We start from the raw sequence: 17,864 nt of genomic DNA, 5'->3' as shown, positions 1-17,864 counted from the left end.
CAAAGTTATTTTCTCTAATGAAGCCCCCTTTTGGCTGTTTGGGACATTTGGAAAACCAATTGTTCAGAGAGGAAAAGGTGAACGCTACCACGAGTCTTGTGTCATGCCAACAGTGAAGCATCCTGAAACCATCCATGTGTGGAGTTGCTTTTCATCCAAGAGAGTGAGCTCTCTCACAATTATGCCCCAAAACACTGGTATGGTATCAAAACATCCTGCAAGAGAAACTTCTCCCAAAGATCCTGGAGCAATTTGGAGCTCTGTTACAAGGCAAGAAGAGTGATAATGTAGTGGCCGGAGATCATTACATTGAAATTTTGATCTCCCTGGGTCTTAATGATACAGAACCTGTGGTCAGTTCTCGAAAGGCAAGTGGACAAGCAGAAGTCCACAAATTGTGATCAACTGACTCCGAACGCTAATAAGGCAAGAATGGATTGCCATCAGTCAGGATTTGGCCCAGAAGCTGATATCCAGCATGCCAGAGCGAATTGCAGAGGTTATAAAGAATGGTCAACACTGTAAATATTGACTTTGCATATACTGAATGTTTTTGCCAATAAAAACCTTTAAAACGTATGAAATTCGTATCGTTTTCCAGCATAGGCTACACTATAAACGTGAATAATAATCTATAAAAAATACGTGAAGCAGGAAACTGCCAATCCTTTACAAAAATTAACATTGGTACAATATACAATTGGTAATCAATCCGCAAAAAAAATAAAACAAAAAAATAAACATGGTTAACTTGCTACACTTTTAGCATGGTTAATTGTGGCCACGAATGTAATGTACCTTGACATCGTTAACTCAGTTAAACATTAAAAAACGCCTTTCCAATTAGCTTTCAGTTGTCAAAAATGTGGTTTCAGACGGTAGCCTAATACATTTTACGTCATAGGCCTATTTAAACGAGCCAGTGAAGGAAAAACGTAGGCTTTTTTGTGTTTATAGTTTTACCTTGATTTTAAAGAAACATTAGAAATACGTCTTTCCAACTTATTTTCGGTTGGCAAAACTGTTTGTGTCAAGTAAAAGTGATTTATTACTGTACTAACTCTAACTGTCTCTTACAACCTCGTTATTATATCAAGGTTAGTACACATCTTCCCTTCCCTGTACCCTGGTACCTCGATAAATACCACGACAGCGAAAGATTAATATGTGTATTGACATAGTATTTACAGTATGCTTTGTATCATGAGAAATGCCCAAATTTACCCAATTTTTATCATCGCCTCACTACATTAAACTAAAACAAATGCTATTGGTCAACACAGCATGTCGATAGTAGGCCTAATAGCAATTTTGCGTAGTGTAACATTTTATTAAGTTAACTTATTTTAAATAATTGTAAGCCTTTAAAGTAAACAAAGTTCGGTGAGGCCCTCTAATGGTTCAAGTGCATGAACAAGTGTTGGCAAATGATGCAACAAGCGTTAATAAATGTACGACATACTACTCAAGATGTACAAATGAAATTCTTTAATTATTATAAAACAAAAGTTAGGCTACAAGGTATCACGTCAACAAGAAGCATTCAGACAGATGTCTGATGTGGTTATGTGCCGCCCTCTTATGGACATTGCAACAAACTGACAATACTTCAGGATTGTACATGTTGGTATGCAGCATTCACACAAGCACAAGTGAAAAAAACATAAGCATAAAATATGATGTAATATATAGGTAATGCCAGAAATAACGCAAATTAGCAAAAAAATATCAAGACAACATTGTTTTCTCATATTTAAAAAAAAAACAGCAGCTATTCTATTTAAGTAGAAAAGCAGCCCGTTCTGAGTGAAGATCATTTACATGAACATATTTTTTGGCTCTACAGTAATATACACATGTGAGGAAAAACAGAAATAACATTTCTAATCAGGGTCAACATTGATTTTTGAATGTTGCTCTGGTTAAGTGATAATACTACTACTTTTTTTTACTGGCTCTGATTAAAACATCTAAACTGCATGTATATTTAACTTCGAAGAATAGCTGGAGAAAAAAAAAAATGGGATGCATTGCCTGTTAAGGAAAACAAATATAATGCATGTTTTTTTGTTGTTTTTTATGAAGATTGCATCTCCCAATTAAAAAAAAAAAGAAAAGAATTTAAGACATTAATAAAGGATGGGGTAATTATCTTATCCATTCATTACTGATGTCATGTTGTTTCAGAGGCGGGTTGCTTTTGCCCTCCCCGGAGTCTCTGTTTGGACCAGGCTGGCTGGAGTAAGAGGCCTTCTGTATCTCACCCCTATCCATCGCTGTGTATTCCTCGCCCGTGGCTTTGGGCTCTTCCATTGGTGAGTGCTGCAGCATGTGATGGCTGGGGGGCGTGGCTGAGAGCATGTGATCAGGAGAGGCGCGCTCTGATTTGATGCTCAGGTTGAGGGAGGGGTGTGGCGGCGAGGAAGGAGAAGAGCACTGCGAAGGGTACGAGCAGCTTCCTCCTGATGCCATCCTGTGGACAGTGGCAGAAATACTTGTAATAAATCATTCATGAAAAATAAATATCAGTTGAATAACATAATAAATTACATAAAATATAAATCAATTTATTTGATATCCTTTGTTTTATTCTGTCATGTATGGTTAAAAAAGCCTCACCCAGGGCTCATCATGGACTGGTGGGCATCCTGGTGAGACAAAGGTTGCCAGGTGTTCATAGAATTGCGTTGAAAACCTACAGTGTAACTCGGGTGGCTGTACTCTAAGACAGAAAGTGACCGTTAATGCTTCTTTTTAACAGAATTTTTGTTACTGTATTATAATTTTGCAGACAGTGCTCTGAATAAAGATTGGGCCCCCCACCTGAGGCCCCGTAGTTGCCCAGACTGTGCCCCAGTAAGCCTGACTTCCCCATCGCCATCATGTGGCCCCCAGCATGCATACTCTGATAGAGTGCTCTCTAGATGGAAAGCAAACAACAAAAAACAAGGTTATTAAAATTATATCATAAAGTATATCAGTATCATTAAATTATCTTATATTTACTTTGAGTTTGAGTACAATATAATAATCTATAAAATTGATATGACAAATATTAATATTATATTTACCGGTAATACTACATATATAGTACAACTTTAAATAATATTTTTATTAATATAATAATTTGTAAAAATGTATATGAAAAATATTAATATTATACATTAATATTATATTATATAATTATATTATACAATGCATTTATAATATAATTAATTGAAGTTATTATATATTGCTTATCACATCATTAGTTAATTGATATTTAAATCATATATTATATAATATGATATAATATAATATAATTTAATAATTTATCAAATTGATATGACAAATAATATTACAAATTAATACTACATTATGCTATATTATTACATTTATATAATATAATAATTTATCAAATTGATATGACAAATAATATTACAAATTAATACTACATTATTCTATGTTATGAAATAATATATCATATTTTATGACAAATATTAATATTACAAATGAATACTACATGAAATGTCGATAATGAAGTCGATAACTTTATGAAATGTCTAATATAATATAGCATGATATAATATAATAATATAACAATATAATAATTTATAAAAATTGATATGACAAATTTTAATATTACAAATTAATACTGCATTATGCTATATTATGAAATGTCTATAATAATATAATATTCATAACATTTATATGAAAAATATTAATATGATGAATTATGAAATGTCAATAAAACATGACATATATACACATATACACACATTTTCATGAATACAATGATTTATAAAATGTATATAAAAACTATAAATATTATAAATGAATATTATATTATGTATATATAATATATATAACATAATATAATATTGTTGACAAATATTATGCTCAATTATGAAATGTCTATATTTAGAAATATCATACCACTTTAAATCATGTATTTTCATAAATAATTACATTTGAATATACATGAGCAACTAGAGCACTTGTTAATAACGCATTTACACAAAATTAATAAAAGGAGTAAGATAAAGTTCCTTCTTCCTCTGTACATAAGTCATGTACAGTGACATTATGTAAAGTTCAGCTATGTATAGTGAGTCATTTCTGTGTATAAGTGAGTACTTTGGTAGACTCTCTCACTGCATTGGCCAAATTGCTGCGGGTTCCACACAGTCCGCTGTGAGCATCAATGCGACGTCCGTCACTGGTCATATTCAGAGGGGGCGGAGTCTTCATCTCCAAGGCCTTGCTCAGGTTGCCATGGGAAAACATCGAGTAGCCCAGACCTTCAGTCATATGGGAAGTGAAAAACAAGATGTGGTTGAAATTAGTTTTTCAGTTTCTCTCTCCCGTTCTCTCTGTCACTCGCTGAAAGGAGAAGTTTTCCTTCGCCAACAACGTTTCTTCACTATCTATGCTTGCCACCTGTATGGAAACACACTTTGCTGATAAGTGTGAACTTGTCTTGATGTGATTGATGGCTCTGAATGTCTTGGTAAGGCTAATTTCATTGCTAGAGTTTATGTATCCTAAGTACACACAATCAAATGTTTTGCATAATTTGACAGAATTAGAGGTTGATTGGAAATGGGGGGAAAAAATCACTTCTCAAGTGACATTTTTCTTGATTTCTCTGTTTTCACGATACATCTGTTTCATCGCAAGTTTTAAGCAAGTAATCTTACTTTTGAAAACACTTTTTATGGACAGTATTGATGGACAGTCATTGTTGAAAAAATTTCACTCAAATATTGAAATTAATGTATCTTTATGTAGATTGTTATAGTTTTAATCATCGTTTTTATCATAGCTTTTCATTTATAAATAAATAAACTAATGAACAAAAAAAACACAAACAAATAAATAAAGAAGATCTCATAACTTTTGGAAAAAAAACTTTTTATGGACAGTATTGTAATTGTAATTTTCACTCAATAAATATATTTTAATGAATTGTTTATTGCCACTCTTTATCTAGATTATTATATATATATATTTTTTTTAAATAATATCGATAACACTTTAAAATAAGGATTCATACTTTAGTTAAACACACTGTAAAAAAATTGTGTTGGTTTAACTTAAAAAAAGTAAGTAACCTGGTTGCCCTAAGATTTTGAGTTCATCGAAATTAAAGATTTGAGTTAATACAATGAAGGAGATTGTTTTATTCAACAGAAACTCTAAATATTATGTTATCTGAACCACATGAATTATCTAAGTTGATTTGACAAAAGGAAAAAGTTGTGAAAACAAATCATGAAAATATATTTTTTTACAGTGTGAATGAATAATACTTCTACAGCATTTATTAATTTTAGTTCATGTTAATTTCATCATGTGCTAATATATTTTGGAAATCAAAAGTTGTGTCTGTTAACATTAGTTAATGGACTGTGAACTAACATGAACAAACAATGAACAGCCGGATATTTATTAAACAAAGATGAATAAATACTGTAACAAATGTATTGCTCATTGTTAGTTCATGCATTAACAAATATTAACCAATGAGACCTTAGCATAATATTTTTCATCTTGAAGTTAATTTTTTGTCAGAATAAATGAAGGTTTAAAAATGTTAAAATAAAGGAAAGCATGGTTAAAAAATAAAATAAAATCAAAGACAATTTTATTAATGTGACCTTTGACCAGGAAAATAAATCATATTATTTGCAAGTACATTAAAGTTCCGATAGTTAAAGAAAAATCACATGTTAAACCTGAAAACCTGAACGTCTGCCTCTACATCAAACTATTTCATATTCCATTTCAAGACCACCGTCACAATTAGAAGCTGCGTTCTGATGCATGTGACACTTCTGTTAGCTTTTTAGCGCTGGATTCTGACCACAGGTCGCTTTGAGTAGAATATTCCTATGCTGCACTACTAATAGTAATATGGAGGCGCTGCATCAAAGTCCAGCAGGTGTGACATTCTGCACAGAAACCACAGCTCAGTCTTCAGCTACTGTTTCATATGTGTGTCTGTATGTGTGCGTGGTTGAGACGGTGGGCTGTTTCATATATGAGAACTTCCTGTGCGCAAGTACTAAAATACTCAACTTGGGGAGCGTTCCCCACTGCCTTTAGTGTAACACCATCCGATAATGACTATAATAAGTGGTGAACAGTTTTAGTGGTTCGTCTACTAAACATTTAGTGGAACAGAAATACGGTTTATGTGGTACATATACCGTTGTTTATGTAGTTAAAACCACACTATGTAACTTTTTTTGTTTGAAACAAACCATTTAAATAATGACTGAGTACCCAAACTAACAAGGAATATTCTCAGAATTTTAGATTACGAGGTTAGATAATGAGTAATGATCAAACGTTCTTCTAGTAATCTGGACTTTAGTAATGTTCTCAAAACATTGTTCATGGAACGTTTTACTTCTGAAACGTCGTTGGTTGTTTGTCTAATGTTTTTTAAATGTTACAGTACTGTAAAAAATTATTTTAGGTTTAACCCTTGTGTGGTGTTCATATTTTTGTTATTCAGCCAGTGTTCGTGGGTCTGGTGGACCCGCTGCATTTTGGGGTTTTTAATTCAACATCAAACAATTTATGTTAAAATACTCAACAGATGTTTACTTCATCCCAATTACAAGCAATATAAACTACATATATGGTTAATATTTTCCCTTTACCTTTGTTAGATCACATTTAAGAATTGCAACCTTGTGCGGGAACGGCAGAGGTAGAAACAAAACTCACTTTTGCACTCACACTCTCTCACACTTACACACAATCTCTCTCCCAAATGCACGCACACACTCATTGCACGCACACACACATACACACACACACAATAACAGCAAGCCCTGACAGGAGGAGGACAGAGTAAAGGTAAACAGGACCTAAAATTTCCACACTTTTATTAGCCCCGGGTCCAGTGGACCCGAACATCCTTTGTGTAGGGGGGGTGTACAGTGTGTGGTCATTGAAAATGTGTTCTGATATATGTTCTTCACAGAAAATGAGCCAAGGCCAATGAGTCTGAGGTTGAAAAAAAAATGTATCGTATCATTTTTCTTTTGATAAAAAATGAAAACGGGTCCCACAGACCCGAACACCATACAAGGGTTAAATTGAAAAAAGTAAGTAACCTGGTTGCCTTAAAGGTTTATTTCACCCAAAAATGAAAATTCTGTCAGTAATTACTCACCCTCATGTTGTTCCTACCCCGTAAGACTCTCGTTCATCTTCGGAACACAAATTAAGATATTTTTGATGAAATCTGAGAGCTGTCTCACTCCTTCATAGGCTTCTAGGTAATTTCATCTGCCAGCCCAGAAAAGTTAGTAAAGACATCGTTAAAATAGTCCAAGTGACTACAGTGGCTCAACCTTAAGTTTTCTCACGCGACGAGAATACTTTTTATGCGCAAAAATAATGACTTTATTCAACTATTCATTTTCTTCTGTGTGGGCCTCTGAGTGAGTTCATGAGAGCGCCAGGACGCATGCGCGAAAACTGAGAAGATGGTGCTCACGATCATTTGATGGGAAAGTGTGAAAGGTAAGCCATTCATTTTGCGGCATTGGCAAGGCACTTTTACGTTTTCTCGTTGGTTTCTCACGATTCGGACATCCATAACCCTTTAGAGGTTTAGAACCATTTTAAACACTGCAACGAGACCATGATCGAGCCATGACCAGCATCATCTTCTCAGTTCTCGCGCATGCATTGTGGCGCTCTCGTGAACTCACGTCAGAGGCCCAGAATAAAATGAATGTTTGAATAAAGTTTTTTGTTAGAATTTTAAGTTTCATTTAGTTGAAACTAAAAAAAAAAAAAAAAAAAATGTTAATACAATGAAGGAGATTGGTTTAACCAACAGAAACTCAAAATATGATGTTACCTGAACCACATAAATTATCTAAGTTGATTTGACAAAAGAATAAATGTCGTGAAAACAAATCATGAAAATAAAAAAGTATATGAGCAATAAGTTATGACAACATGTTTTTATATTGCTTCAACTCAATGTTACTTTTTTTGTTATACAAGATTCAACAATTTTTTTAAGTCAGTTTAATGTCATTTAAGTTGAAATAACTTAAACATCGAAGTTGATTGTACTTAATTTAAGGCAGCAACTTTTTGTTTCAGAACGTTCAGAGAACATTCAAAAGAAATGTTCTCAAAATGTTTGCAAGAGGATAAAATGAAATGTTTCCTTAAAGTTCGCATAACAACAACAACAACAACAAAAAACGTAAAAAACTGGACGTGTTTAAAGTTGAGAACATTCAGAATAATGCTTTCATAACTTAATGAGAACGTTAGCAAAATGTTCATTTGAACATATTTTTGTTTGCTGGGTACATCATAAAGCCATCGTCCAAACCGTGTTTTGCCTTACACTAAATGATTAAGGTGAGCCTATAATAATTGTATTTTAGAGTTGTCGGGACAGATTTCCTGGGAAAATAGACCATTAGGGTGTTGGCAAACATCGATGACATGTTTTGTGGGCGGAGCCTACCTGGTGGCAGTAAGTGACAGTTCGGCAGTCTGTGGAAGCCACGGAATAAAAGTATAAAAAAGGCAGTTTCGAGTTTATATCACAATTCTGCCTTTTTTTTTCTTGCAATTCTGAGTTTATATCTCTCAATTCTGATGTGAAAAGTAGGGTAATCATCACAGATTTCATCAGCCCAGCATGTTTGTTTAACAGATATTGTTTAACAGAATACAGAACGGTATTCTGTAAAAATAAACACATCTTCTTTTTTTTTCATTCTGATTCTGACATCTAAAGTCATTTTCTCTCTTATTCCATGGATCTCGCCCGTTTTCCTCCACTTGTTACCACTGTTTTTCTGCCACCACAAAGCTAACATAGCTGCAAATGACATAACTGTGATGTCTGCTCCCAAAAAAAAACCTATGTAGCCCTGCCCCTTTTTGGCGCCGCGCTCATTGTGTATTGTCTTCCGGTTTGTATTTCCACAGCATGAAGGTAAGATCTTACGGATTTATGAATGAACCGCTCATTTCTAACTGACATTTGTTATGACATTCGCTTCAAACATTACAATGCTCATGATAACTTTCGTTAACTCTACAATAAGTAAATCCACTTCACCAGCTAATTACTAAATTGCTAAAAACTGAAGTTCAAAGACAAAATTCGAAAGATGGCTGCGCTCATGTTTCTCTGGCGCATAAGGTCTATAGCTTGCAAGCAAAACGGGAATGCAACAGTACCCATAATAAAACAAGAATCAACATTTGCATAGCATTACATTTGCTGTGCACTGACTAGGTTAAAAAAACAATGTTTATGTTGGTAACAACGCCAATCTCTAAACCAGTTACTACTCTACTTGCCTATAAATAGCCCATGCCAAGTTATAGTATCCACCATTATCTGATATGAATGCCAATTGTTATGTCTACTGCCAGAATTGCCCATTTTTTGTAACGTTATTTAAAAAATGTTTTATTGAAGATACATGTGTAGCTTTAAATATAGAACTAGCCTTTATTTTAATAGTGAATGACAAGTGTAGTTATGTTATCAAATATTTAGAAATGTCTTGGCCGTTTTCTAATACCTGAATGCGGTCCCATAAGTGCCGGATGAGAGTTGGAGCTGACAGAACTGGTTGAGCCCGGCCTGCTACACAAAGGTTTGTAGGACGGAGTCCGATGGGCACCCAGGTTTGGATTGGAGGAGTTACTGTAGCCATTTTCAGTACTTGCACCCATCACTTCTGAAGGGAGGAGCGATGGAGCCTAATGGATTTATAACAGTACTTCAGAAGAACGCATATGCACATTGAGCTCAGAAATTGTCATCTGAAAGATTCTACTAACATAATAGCGTTGGCGAGCGATAGAGAGGTCCATGCCGTCGTGATATTTCTCCGTTCCCATCGGCACGCTGTCTTCGTGTTCGAGCTCTGAACTCTCCAGTCCCAAACCTTTCCTTCTCAAAGTCTGGAGCGCTCAGAGAGAAAGAGGGTGGAAGAGAGGAGAAAAGAGAGAATAGTATGAGGAGAAGTTGGATCAGGAAATCACACAGGCTGAATTCGAACCTCCATCTCCCAAACCACATCTCGGATATAATTCTGTTTTCTAATGAAATACTAAAAGAAATGTCAAACTTTACTCAATTTTATGTTAGATACAATGCATATATATAAAGCTAAATATACAAAGTGCAACACAAATATATAAGCTATTATTTTATAACTAATATATACACACTAATGTTTTTTTGTTTTTGAAAGAAGTCTCTTATTCTCACCAAGGCTGCATTTATTTGATCAAAAATACAGTAATATTGTGAAATATTATTACAATTTAAAATGTACAAATTTTCAGCATCATTACTCCAGTCACATGATCCTTCAGAAATCATTCTGAAAACATGCTGATTTGATGCTCAAGAAACATGTCTTATAATTATCAGTGTTGAAAACAAGTGTGCTGTTTAATATTTTCATGGAAATCATGATATCTTTTTTCAGGATTCTTATAAAAATTTCAAAATAACAGCATTTTTTTGAAATAGAAATCAAACTTTTGTGACATTATAAATATCTTTACTGTCACTTTTGACCAATTGAATGTGTCCTTGCTGAATAAACGTGTTGATTCCAAACTTTGTATATTTTTATATGTATATTTTTTCATTATATTTCATTATAATTATAAAATAAGAAAACAATGCTAAATAAAGCAGTTTCACTAAAGGTCTGGATTTTTTGCTCTAAATATACAGGCAAATCTACAAATCTGTTCAAGACAAAACATCTCCAGCTTCATGTTTATAAAATTCTCATGTCTATATTATGCCTGTTTAAAATTGGGACTTTGTTTGGTTACTTTACAATTAAATTAAGCACAGTGAAACCGTAGCGGTAGCCCACCTGATTTGGTGATTTATTAATAATGAAAACACTTCAGAAGGGAGAGATTTGGCATGTACCTCCAGTATGTCAGTATTTGTACGGCTCTCATGAGGTTCACTGTATTCGGTGTACTTTAACAGAACTTTGTCCATATCAGTGCTGGCGTACTGGAAAAGACGGTTAGTGCTGTTGAAGATGATGAGAGCGATCTCACAGTCGCACAACACGCTCAGCTCGTAAGCCTTTTTCATCAGACCAAATTTGCGCTTGGTAAATGTCACCTTGAAGAAGAGATCAAACCACAGGACTATTGTTACAAAAACATCTGATAGATGCCACAAAGCTATAATGGTTTAACTTCTCACGCTGTGTCTTTTCTGAGTCTTTTTTTGGACATGTTTTCTTCGCCCTTGTAAAAGCCTTGTTTCACACCTTGAGATAATTTGACTTGGATTAAAATATCGCTTTCTGATATAGAGCAAACATTATCTTAATCGTTAATCAGGTGTGAAAACTTCACATAATTTAGTCCTGGTGGTCTGAAGAGAAACGAAGGTCCATGTTTGTGTGTTTTTTGGACGATATATCGTAAGATAAAGATATATAAACATGAAATCAAAATCAAAAGAAACATGCCTGGTTTTAGTTTGCACAACTGATCTGAACTGAAAATAGTTTGTTTTCATACTTTATATTATTACAAATATCTTCATTTAAATATAATTTTCTTTGCCCCAAAAGTAACTTTTTGGCTGCCAAAACCAACACTGTGTGGGCTAAAAAAATAAATAAAAAATGATATTCACTGATAATACAGGCTAACATCCACCAATCAAATCATGTTAAAACCAAGCCCCACCCAACATTACTTCCTACTTAATATTCACTTTCACACAGAAAACGTTTGAATGTCATTTCCTGTTGAATTTAAACAGTGTGAAATGAAGTGAAAAGAGTACAGACCTGACGATTTCGCTGATCAAGAATCCGAGATATCTGTATTTTCTTCCGCCCCATGATGCTTTGTGTTCAGAGCGGGATTTTTCTAAATCAACAGGACAGAAATGTAAAAAACAAAATGTAATTTATTAGTAGAATGTGTGGCATGTGAAACACTTTACTTTATTAAATGTTTATATAATTTACAGAAAATAACAGAGATATGAGAAATTGAGCATAATATATTATAAAAACACATATAGTATATATCTATATGCACAACAATTCACAATAATCATATTTCTGCAGAAACATATGTATTGCTTTTGTAAATATAATGGTAACTGCTCATGCGTCATGTGTTCAACCAATACCAACTTCAACCCCAACTTCCCATCCAAGGATTACGGAAGTTTGTGTACTTATACCCTCCAGAGGGTTAGCTGGGAGTAAAGTTAGCCCATGCGCGCAGGCTAACACCCCCACAGTCTGGGTTATCCCAGCACAAACATGAGCGTTTCCACAGGGCACAAGTTAAAAATATGACATCTCTATTTAAAGGTAGAGTCAAGTTAGCATTAGCGTTACAACCACACTTATAATAATAGTGTTTCAATGAAGGGAAAGTTCCTGTCCACCCCCTGTTCTCCCAGGAGCGAAATGGACACCAACAGTTGATTTTGGGATGGAGGAGGGGTAGTAAAGTTTCCTAGTGGAGGGTCATCATTCATCAGAAAAGTTTGAGCCAATTAGAGACAATTGGTAATGCATTTCACAGATCTTAGCTAAGTGATTGCTATAGCTAAAGCTAACAACTTTGGCTTAACAATAAAACATTAAAAATCTGCACTCAATACATCTGCTTTGCTATTTTAAAGCACATTTCATAGTGAAGTTGCACTAGAATAACTATTTTTAGAGCTAAAATGCTAGTAGCTAACAATTTGGTGAGTTCATTGCAGCTAGAATCTGCTAAGCTGTTAGCTGCATTTGACGACACTCAGATCTAGTTGCTGACATAAAAAGCAACAAAACACGAATATAGTCATTTGATGTTGAAAAGAAGCACACTTAATTTGACTTAGCAAAAAGATCTGTAGGTCTACGTTAGACTTGAAGCTTCATTTGTCTTGGCCTATAAATCAGTGAAATACAGTCATAAAGTTGGCTTTGCTAATGTACTTGCTATCAATCCCACTGGGAAATGTCTTTCAGACCTACCCCTGCTGTTAGCATAGTGGCTAACTGCTAATGTAAAAGCCCCTGGACTTCAGCTATGCTTTTTTCCTCTCATATATTAGGCATGTGTAACCTCATCTATTTTTAAAATCTCAAAGCCAATGGTTTACGGAGAGAGCGCCGCTGTTCCCACGATCCATGAGTGCCCGTTGCCACACCCACCCCTTGGCACACAAGCAGACAAGTGGAGGAATCCTTGTTTTGTGCCATTATAACCATATAAAGAGAATACCAGAATGATATTCTCCACACACACACACACCTAAAGGATTTGACAGGTGGCCTGCATCAGGGTCAGGCAGTTGGTCATGAGATATAAATGTAATGCGAGGAAGTGAGAAGCATTTGTGACAAGATTGCTATCACCAAACTATGTGCCGGGCTAAGTTTAAAGTTCCTCAAATTTGTCAATGCATTTGCTTTTGCATCCTGCAAACCAATGTGACTATAAGCGACATTACAAAGTTCATCTTTAACTCTGGTTTTCAGTGACTTGTCTCAACAAACTGATTTATGATGCTATAGTAGACATAACCACAGACAGAAATGTCATGTACAACACACTCTTCATGGCAATTCATAAATAAGTTTTGGCGAATTTTTTTTTCATGCTTATGTTATGCACCACCGACGGTTATAGGAGTGAAAATCATAGGAGTGAAACTCAACCAATTTGCCAAAACGTAAAATTGTTACATTTTCTTAGAATATATACACAAAAAACACTTAATTTTAACATTTAAACTTAAATAGTATGAAATCATATGAATTTGGCACTAATTCGCCATAATGTAAAATAGTTAGCTACATTTTCTCATGAAATGGGGTTGTCTATTCAGATTTTCGAGGCAAGTGTGAGCCAAACGCTGTGGTAGAAATCACCTTTGGTCGTCAACAAGCACTATGATAAATCTTTATATTAAAATTCTATTTTAAAAATATATAAAATATACAATAATATATATTTTCTTATTTATACATTTATATATTTTCTTATATATTATTTATATATTTATAAATATTTTCTTATTATAAAATGCAAAAAAAAAAAAAATTCACTGGAAATTCACGATTCGGTTTTAACAATGCTACGCTAAAACAAATGCATTAAGAATATTTGACTAATTTGAATAGATTGCACACAATTAAATAGAGACAAAATGTTAAAAAATGTTGTTGCTCAATCAGCTACTGCATACAGAAAAATTAAATAAAAATTCAAGTGTAATTTACTGATTCAGCTGGACTGCACATGAAATTACATTAAAAAAAAGAAAAAAAAATGAAAAGACGTAGTTCGTAATATTGCAACTATTGCACCTCTGGATCCTGTCTGCCCTCGGTGTACATTCAGCTTCCTGTGCGATTCTCCCAGAGGCCAGACAGTGGAAAAGAATCCACACAAACAGTGGCAGTGTTACATAGCACTCGCTTTGGGGCCGGAGGGAACTCATTTCTGGGTCCCTCATGGGGACAACACCACCAGAGCTCCAACAACAATCACCTTTTGTGGAGACTAGTCAAAGCTGTTGGAGCTGGGGAGGGCAACTAAATGAGCTCTAGAACACTAGAGCAAATAATTATTTGCTAATGGACGTCAAAACTGTTTCAAAACCACATGCAACTGGCACCTGTAGCGTACAGACACTTCAGCTGTTGGTGGCTGAAGCTAATGGTTTGTATGCGCATGCATCGGTGGGATGAGAAACCTGGGTGAGCCAAAAATAGTAAGTAAGACTTATATTTGCATACCAAATGACAAGTGCAAACGGTCTAAGATGCACAATAAGCAAAAGGAAGGCTGCATATGCTTTACAAATGGCTATGGCACAACATTAGCATTTGTATTATTATTAAAGCACTTAAATTGTGCTGCAGTAAATGCACAGTTTTAAAATATGCGCTGGACGTATGGTTTCTGTATTTTGCAAAATGCAGCAAGGTCCCTGGGGTTTAAAATTACATCCAGGTGCAAGGACATCTATTAGATGACACAAATGAGTTTTGCGCAGGCTTTCACCTTTTGGTTGACCTTTGTAAGCTGTTCAAGTGGCAAAGCCTGCAACTGCAAGGTTCTAGGTTTGATTCCCAAGGAGTGCGCACTGCATACTACAAATTTGTACATTTAGAAAGCAATATAAGTTGATTTGCCAAAATAAATAAATCATCTGCTAAATCAAAACATATAATTGCATATCCCAAAGGAATAATCATCTTGAAATAACGCTAAAACGGTAAATCTGCACATTAACCAGCGTGTTGAGGGAAAAAAAGCGTTAATAACACTTTATGTAATAAATAATACATTCTGCATTAGTTTCTCACATTCTCAAGGTAACACGTCGATAGTGGCTTGATTAGAACAAGTGAGTGAACGAAAGGCCTTGTTTTTGTGCTGATCTTCTATGCTTTCAATATTTAATTGCCTATATATATATGTATATATATACACACACACACACATATCTATATATATATCTATATATATATATATATATATATATATATATATATATATATATAGTTATATATATAGTTATAGTTATATATAGTTCAACCTGTCATTCCAATAACTCTCCTATTCCAGGGACACTCAAATGTAAGACTAAACGCAAAAATATAGCAAGCTACACTGTTATATACTAATATAGGCTATAACTATAGCTATTTAAAAATAATAATATATCTCACCTGGTTTTGACAATTAACCAGTCGGTTGAGTCGTTAAGAACAGCGTCAACAGTCAGCAAAAGAAGATGGATCAGTTGAATGAGTTGGTTGAGTTCACATCACCTGATGATCGTCGAGCTCTTTTTGACAACAGCGCATCTCCAGCTGTTCTTACTGTAGCAGCATCATGCGGAGAATACCACGCCCCCTCAGCGTTTCCATTGGCTGAAAGAGACGTCAATCATCTCCAGCTGTTCCTACAGCAACGTCATCATACAGAAAATGCCCACGCCCCTCCGGCGTTCCCATTGGCTGGAAGAGACGCCCATCACCTTCGCCTGTTCTCTGGTCTCACCCGCCTCTGTCGAGTTTTATTGGCTGCTAAAGACGCCATCACTTTCATTCTGTCATTCATTTAATGGAAACCTCATCCGATACTCTAAATGGACACTTAAATATTAAGCGTACAAGGGTTATATTTAAAAGATGTTGTTAAAGTGAAACAGCGAAAAGAAGGAACTAGCCTAGCTCTCTCTCACCATAAGAACACTGTCGTTTAGCATATCAACACTTTATAATAACGTTTATTAAGAACAGTTATTTAGTTTGGCAGGAATTAATTTATTTATAGAAACGTGGGGAAAACGTTATGAAACAATGTTATATTTATATTTTATTCATTATAATTCATAAATATGTGTATATAACACTTTTCCAGGAAAAATCTATTTTCTTATTAACGATTCACATTATTAAAATTAATCTGAAATTCCAAAAATACCTATAGGCTATCTTATTTTATTTACAGTATTGTAATTATTTTTTACTACATTAAACATCACCATATATATATATATATATATATATATTCACAATTTCATAGGGGACCGAACTTCATTACATGCACTTTCATCTCAACATGTAATGCAACTCTAGCTTTATAGTGTAAAATATCTTAGCAGACTCGCCTACTTCCCATAAAAAGTGACAATGAGATGCACATCTACTGTACATGCTGTGAAGAGGTTACTAATATATCTCAGCATTTCTCAGAGGCTTCAGTTCCCCTCAGAGAGTTTAATCTGCATGTCATCTGATGCAAGAATTAGCAAACTCATGTCATGCTCCCGAAAGTCCCTCAGCATCCCCACTGCAAGAAGCTCAGTGTATTCCCTTCAGTCTGGAGAGAATACATAAAAACATTGATTTTAAAAGGCATTTTGAATATGGCTTATACATATCTGAAAAATGGACCAAATTCAAAATACATTTTCACAGTGATGCCAGAAGAACCATTTTTGGGTTCCCCAAAGAACCTTTCAGTGAACAGTTCTCAAAAGAAAAAAAGAATTCTTAGTGTGAAGAACATTTAAAAAATCTAACCTTTTTGTACTATAAACAACCTTTTGTGCAAATGAAAAGTTTCCATGGATGTTAAAGGTTCTTCATGGAACCTTATGCCAATAAAGAACCTATATTTGATTCTGAAGAAATAACCTTTCACAGAACAGTTCTTGAATTTAGCATTTTTTATTAGTTTAAAGAACATTTAAAAAAATCTAAAGAACCTTTTGTCCAATGGAAAGGTTCCGTGGTTGTTCAAACTTCTTCTTGGAACCATGGATGCCAACAAACCTTTATTAACTCAAATGTCCAATGAAGCTCTTTCTGATTATGATAATAATAATACAAATAATACATTTTATTTGTAATGCGCTTTTCTTAAACCCAAAGCGTTACAGTAAAATAAACAGAAACAACAAGGGCAGTACAACAATTAATTAAAGAAAAACAGCCTTAAATAGATGTGTCTTAATCAACTTTTTAAAGTGTCCCAGCGTTGGTGCATTTCTGATGGTAAGAGGAAGCACATTCCATAGCTTGGAGGGCTTTGTATGAAAAGGATCTTTACCCCATGGTCTTAAGCTTACATGAAGGCTGATGTAGCAAAAGAGAGATAGCAGAATGGAGAGAACGTGATGGAGTGTAAGGGCTAATGAGATCACAAAGATACTCTGGTGCACATACAGTGCCTTGTATGTTAAAATAAGAATTTTAAAATCAATTCTCGCATTTATGGGAAGCCAGTGCAACTGTGAAAGCACCGGTGTAATGTGTTCACGAGTGAGTACACAGGCGGCAGAATTT

The 17,864-nt window shown here is 34.5% G+C and overlaps 1 protein-coding gene across 2 annotated transcripts; it reads right to left on the bottom strand.

Moving 5' to 3' along the window:
- Positions 1–1,473: 1,473 nt before the first annotated feature.
- Positions 1,474–15,892, bottom strand: mef2b (myocyte enhancer factor 2b). 2 transcript variants are annotated; one of them, XM_082138878.1, is made up of 9 exons: positions 15,738–15,892; positions 11,832–11,913; positions 10,946–11,149; positions 9,829–9,951; positions 9,567–9,747; positions 4,117–4,280; positions 2,824–2,920; positions 2,620–2,722; positions 1,474–2,473 (listed from the first exon to the last, which is right to left on the bottom strand). In XM_082138878.1, the coding sequence occupies exons 2-9, from the start codon at positions 11,883–11,885 to the stop codon at positions 2,149–2,151; spliced, it is 1,251 nt and encodes a 416-aa protein (XP_081995004.1). In that variant the 5' UTR covers positions 11,886–11,913; positions 15,738–15,892; the 3' UTR covers positions 1,474–2,148. The 2 variants fall into 2 exon arrangements, with proteins under 2 accessions (XP_081995004.1, XP_081995005.1); XM_082138879.1 differs by having other exon boundaries at positions 4,135–4,280.
- Positions 15,893–17,864: the final 1,972 nt, after the last annotated feature.

Source organism: Leuciscus leuciscus, assembly GCF_965113295.1.
Source record: "Leuciscus leuciscus genome assembly, chromosome: 15".
Lineage (NCBI taxonomy): Eukaryota > Metazoa > Chordata > Actinopteri > Cypriniformes > Leuciscidae > Leuciscus > Leuciscus leuciscus.
Note: the sequence above shows the minus strand (reverse complement) of the source record. Positions and strands in the feature narration are given on the sequence as shown.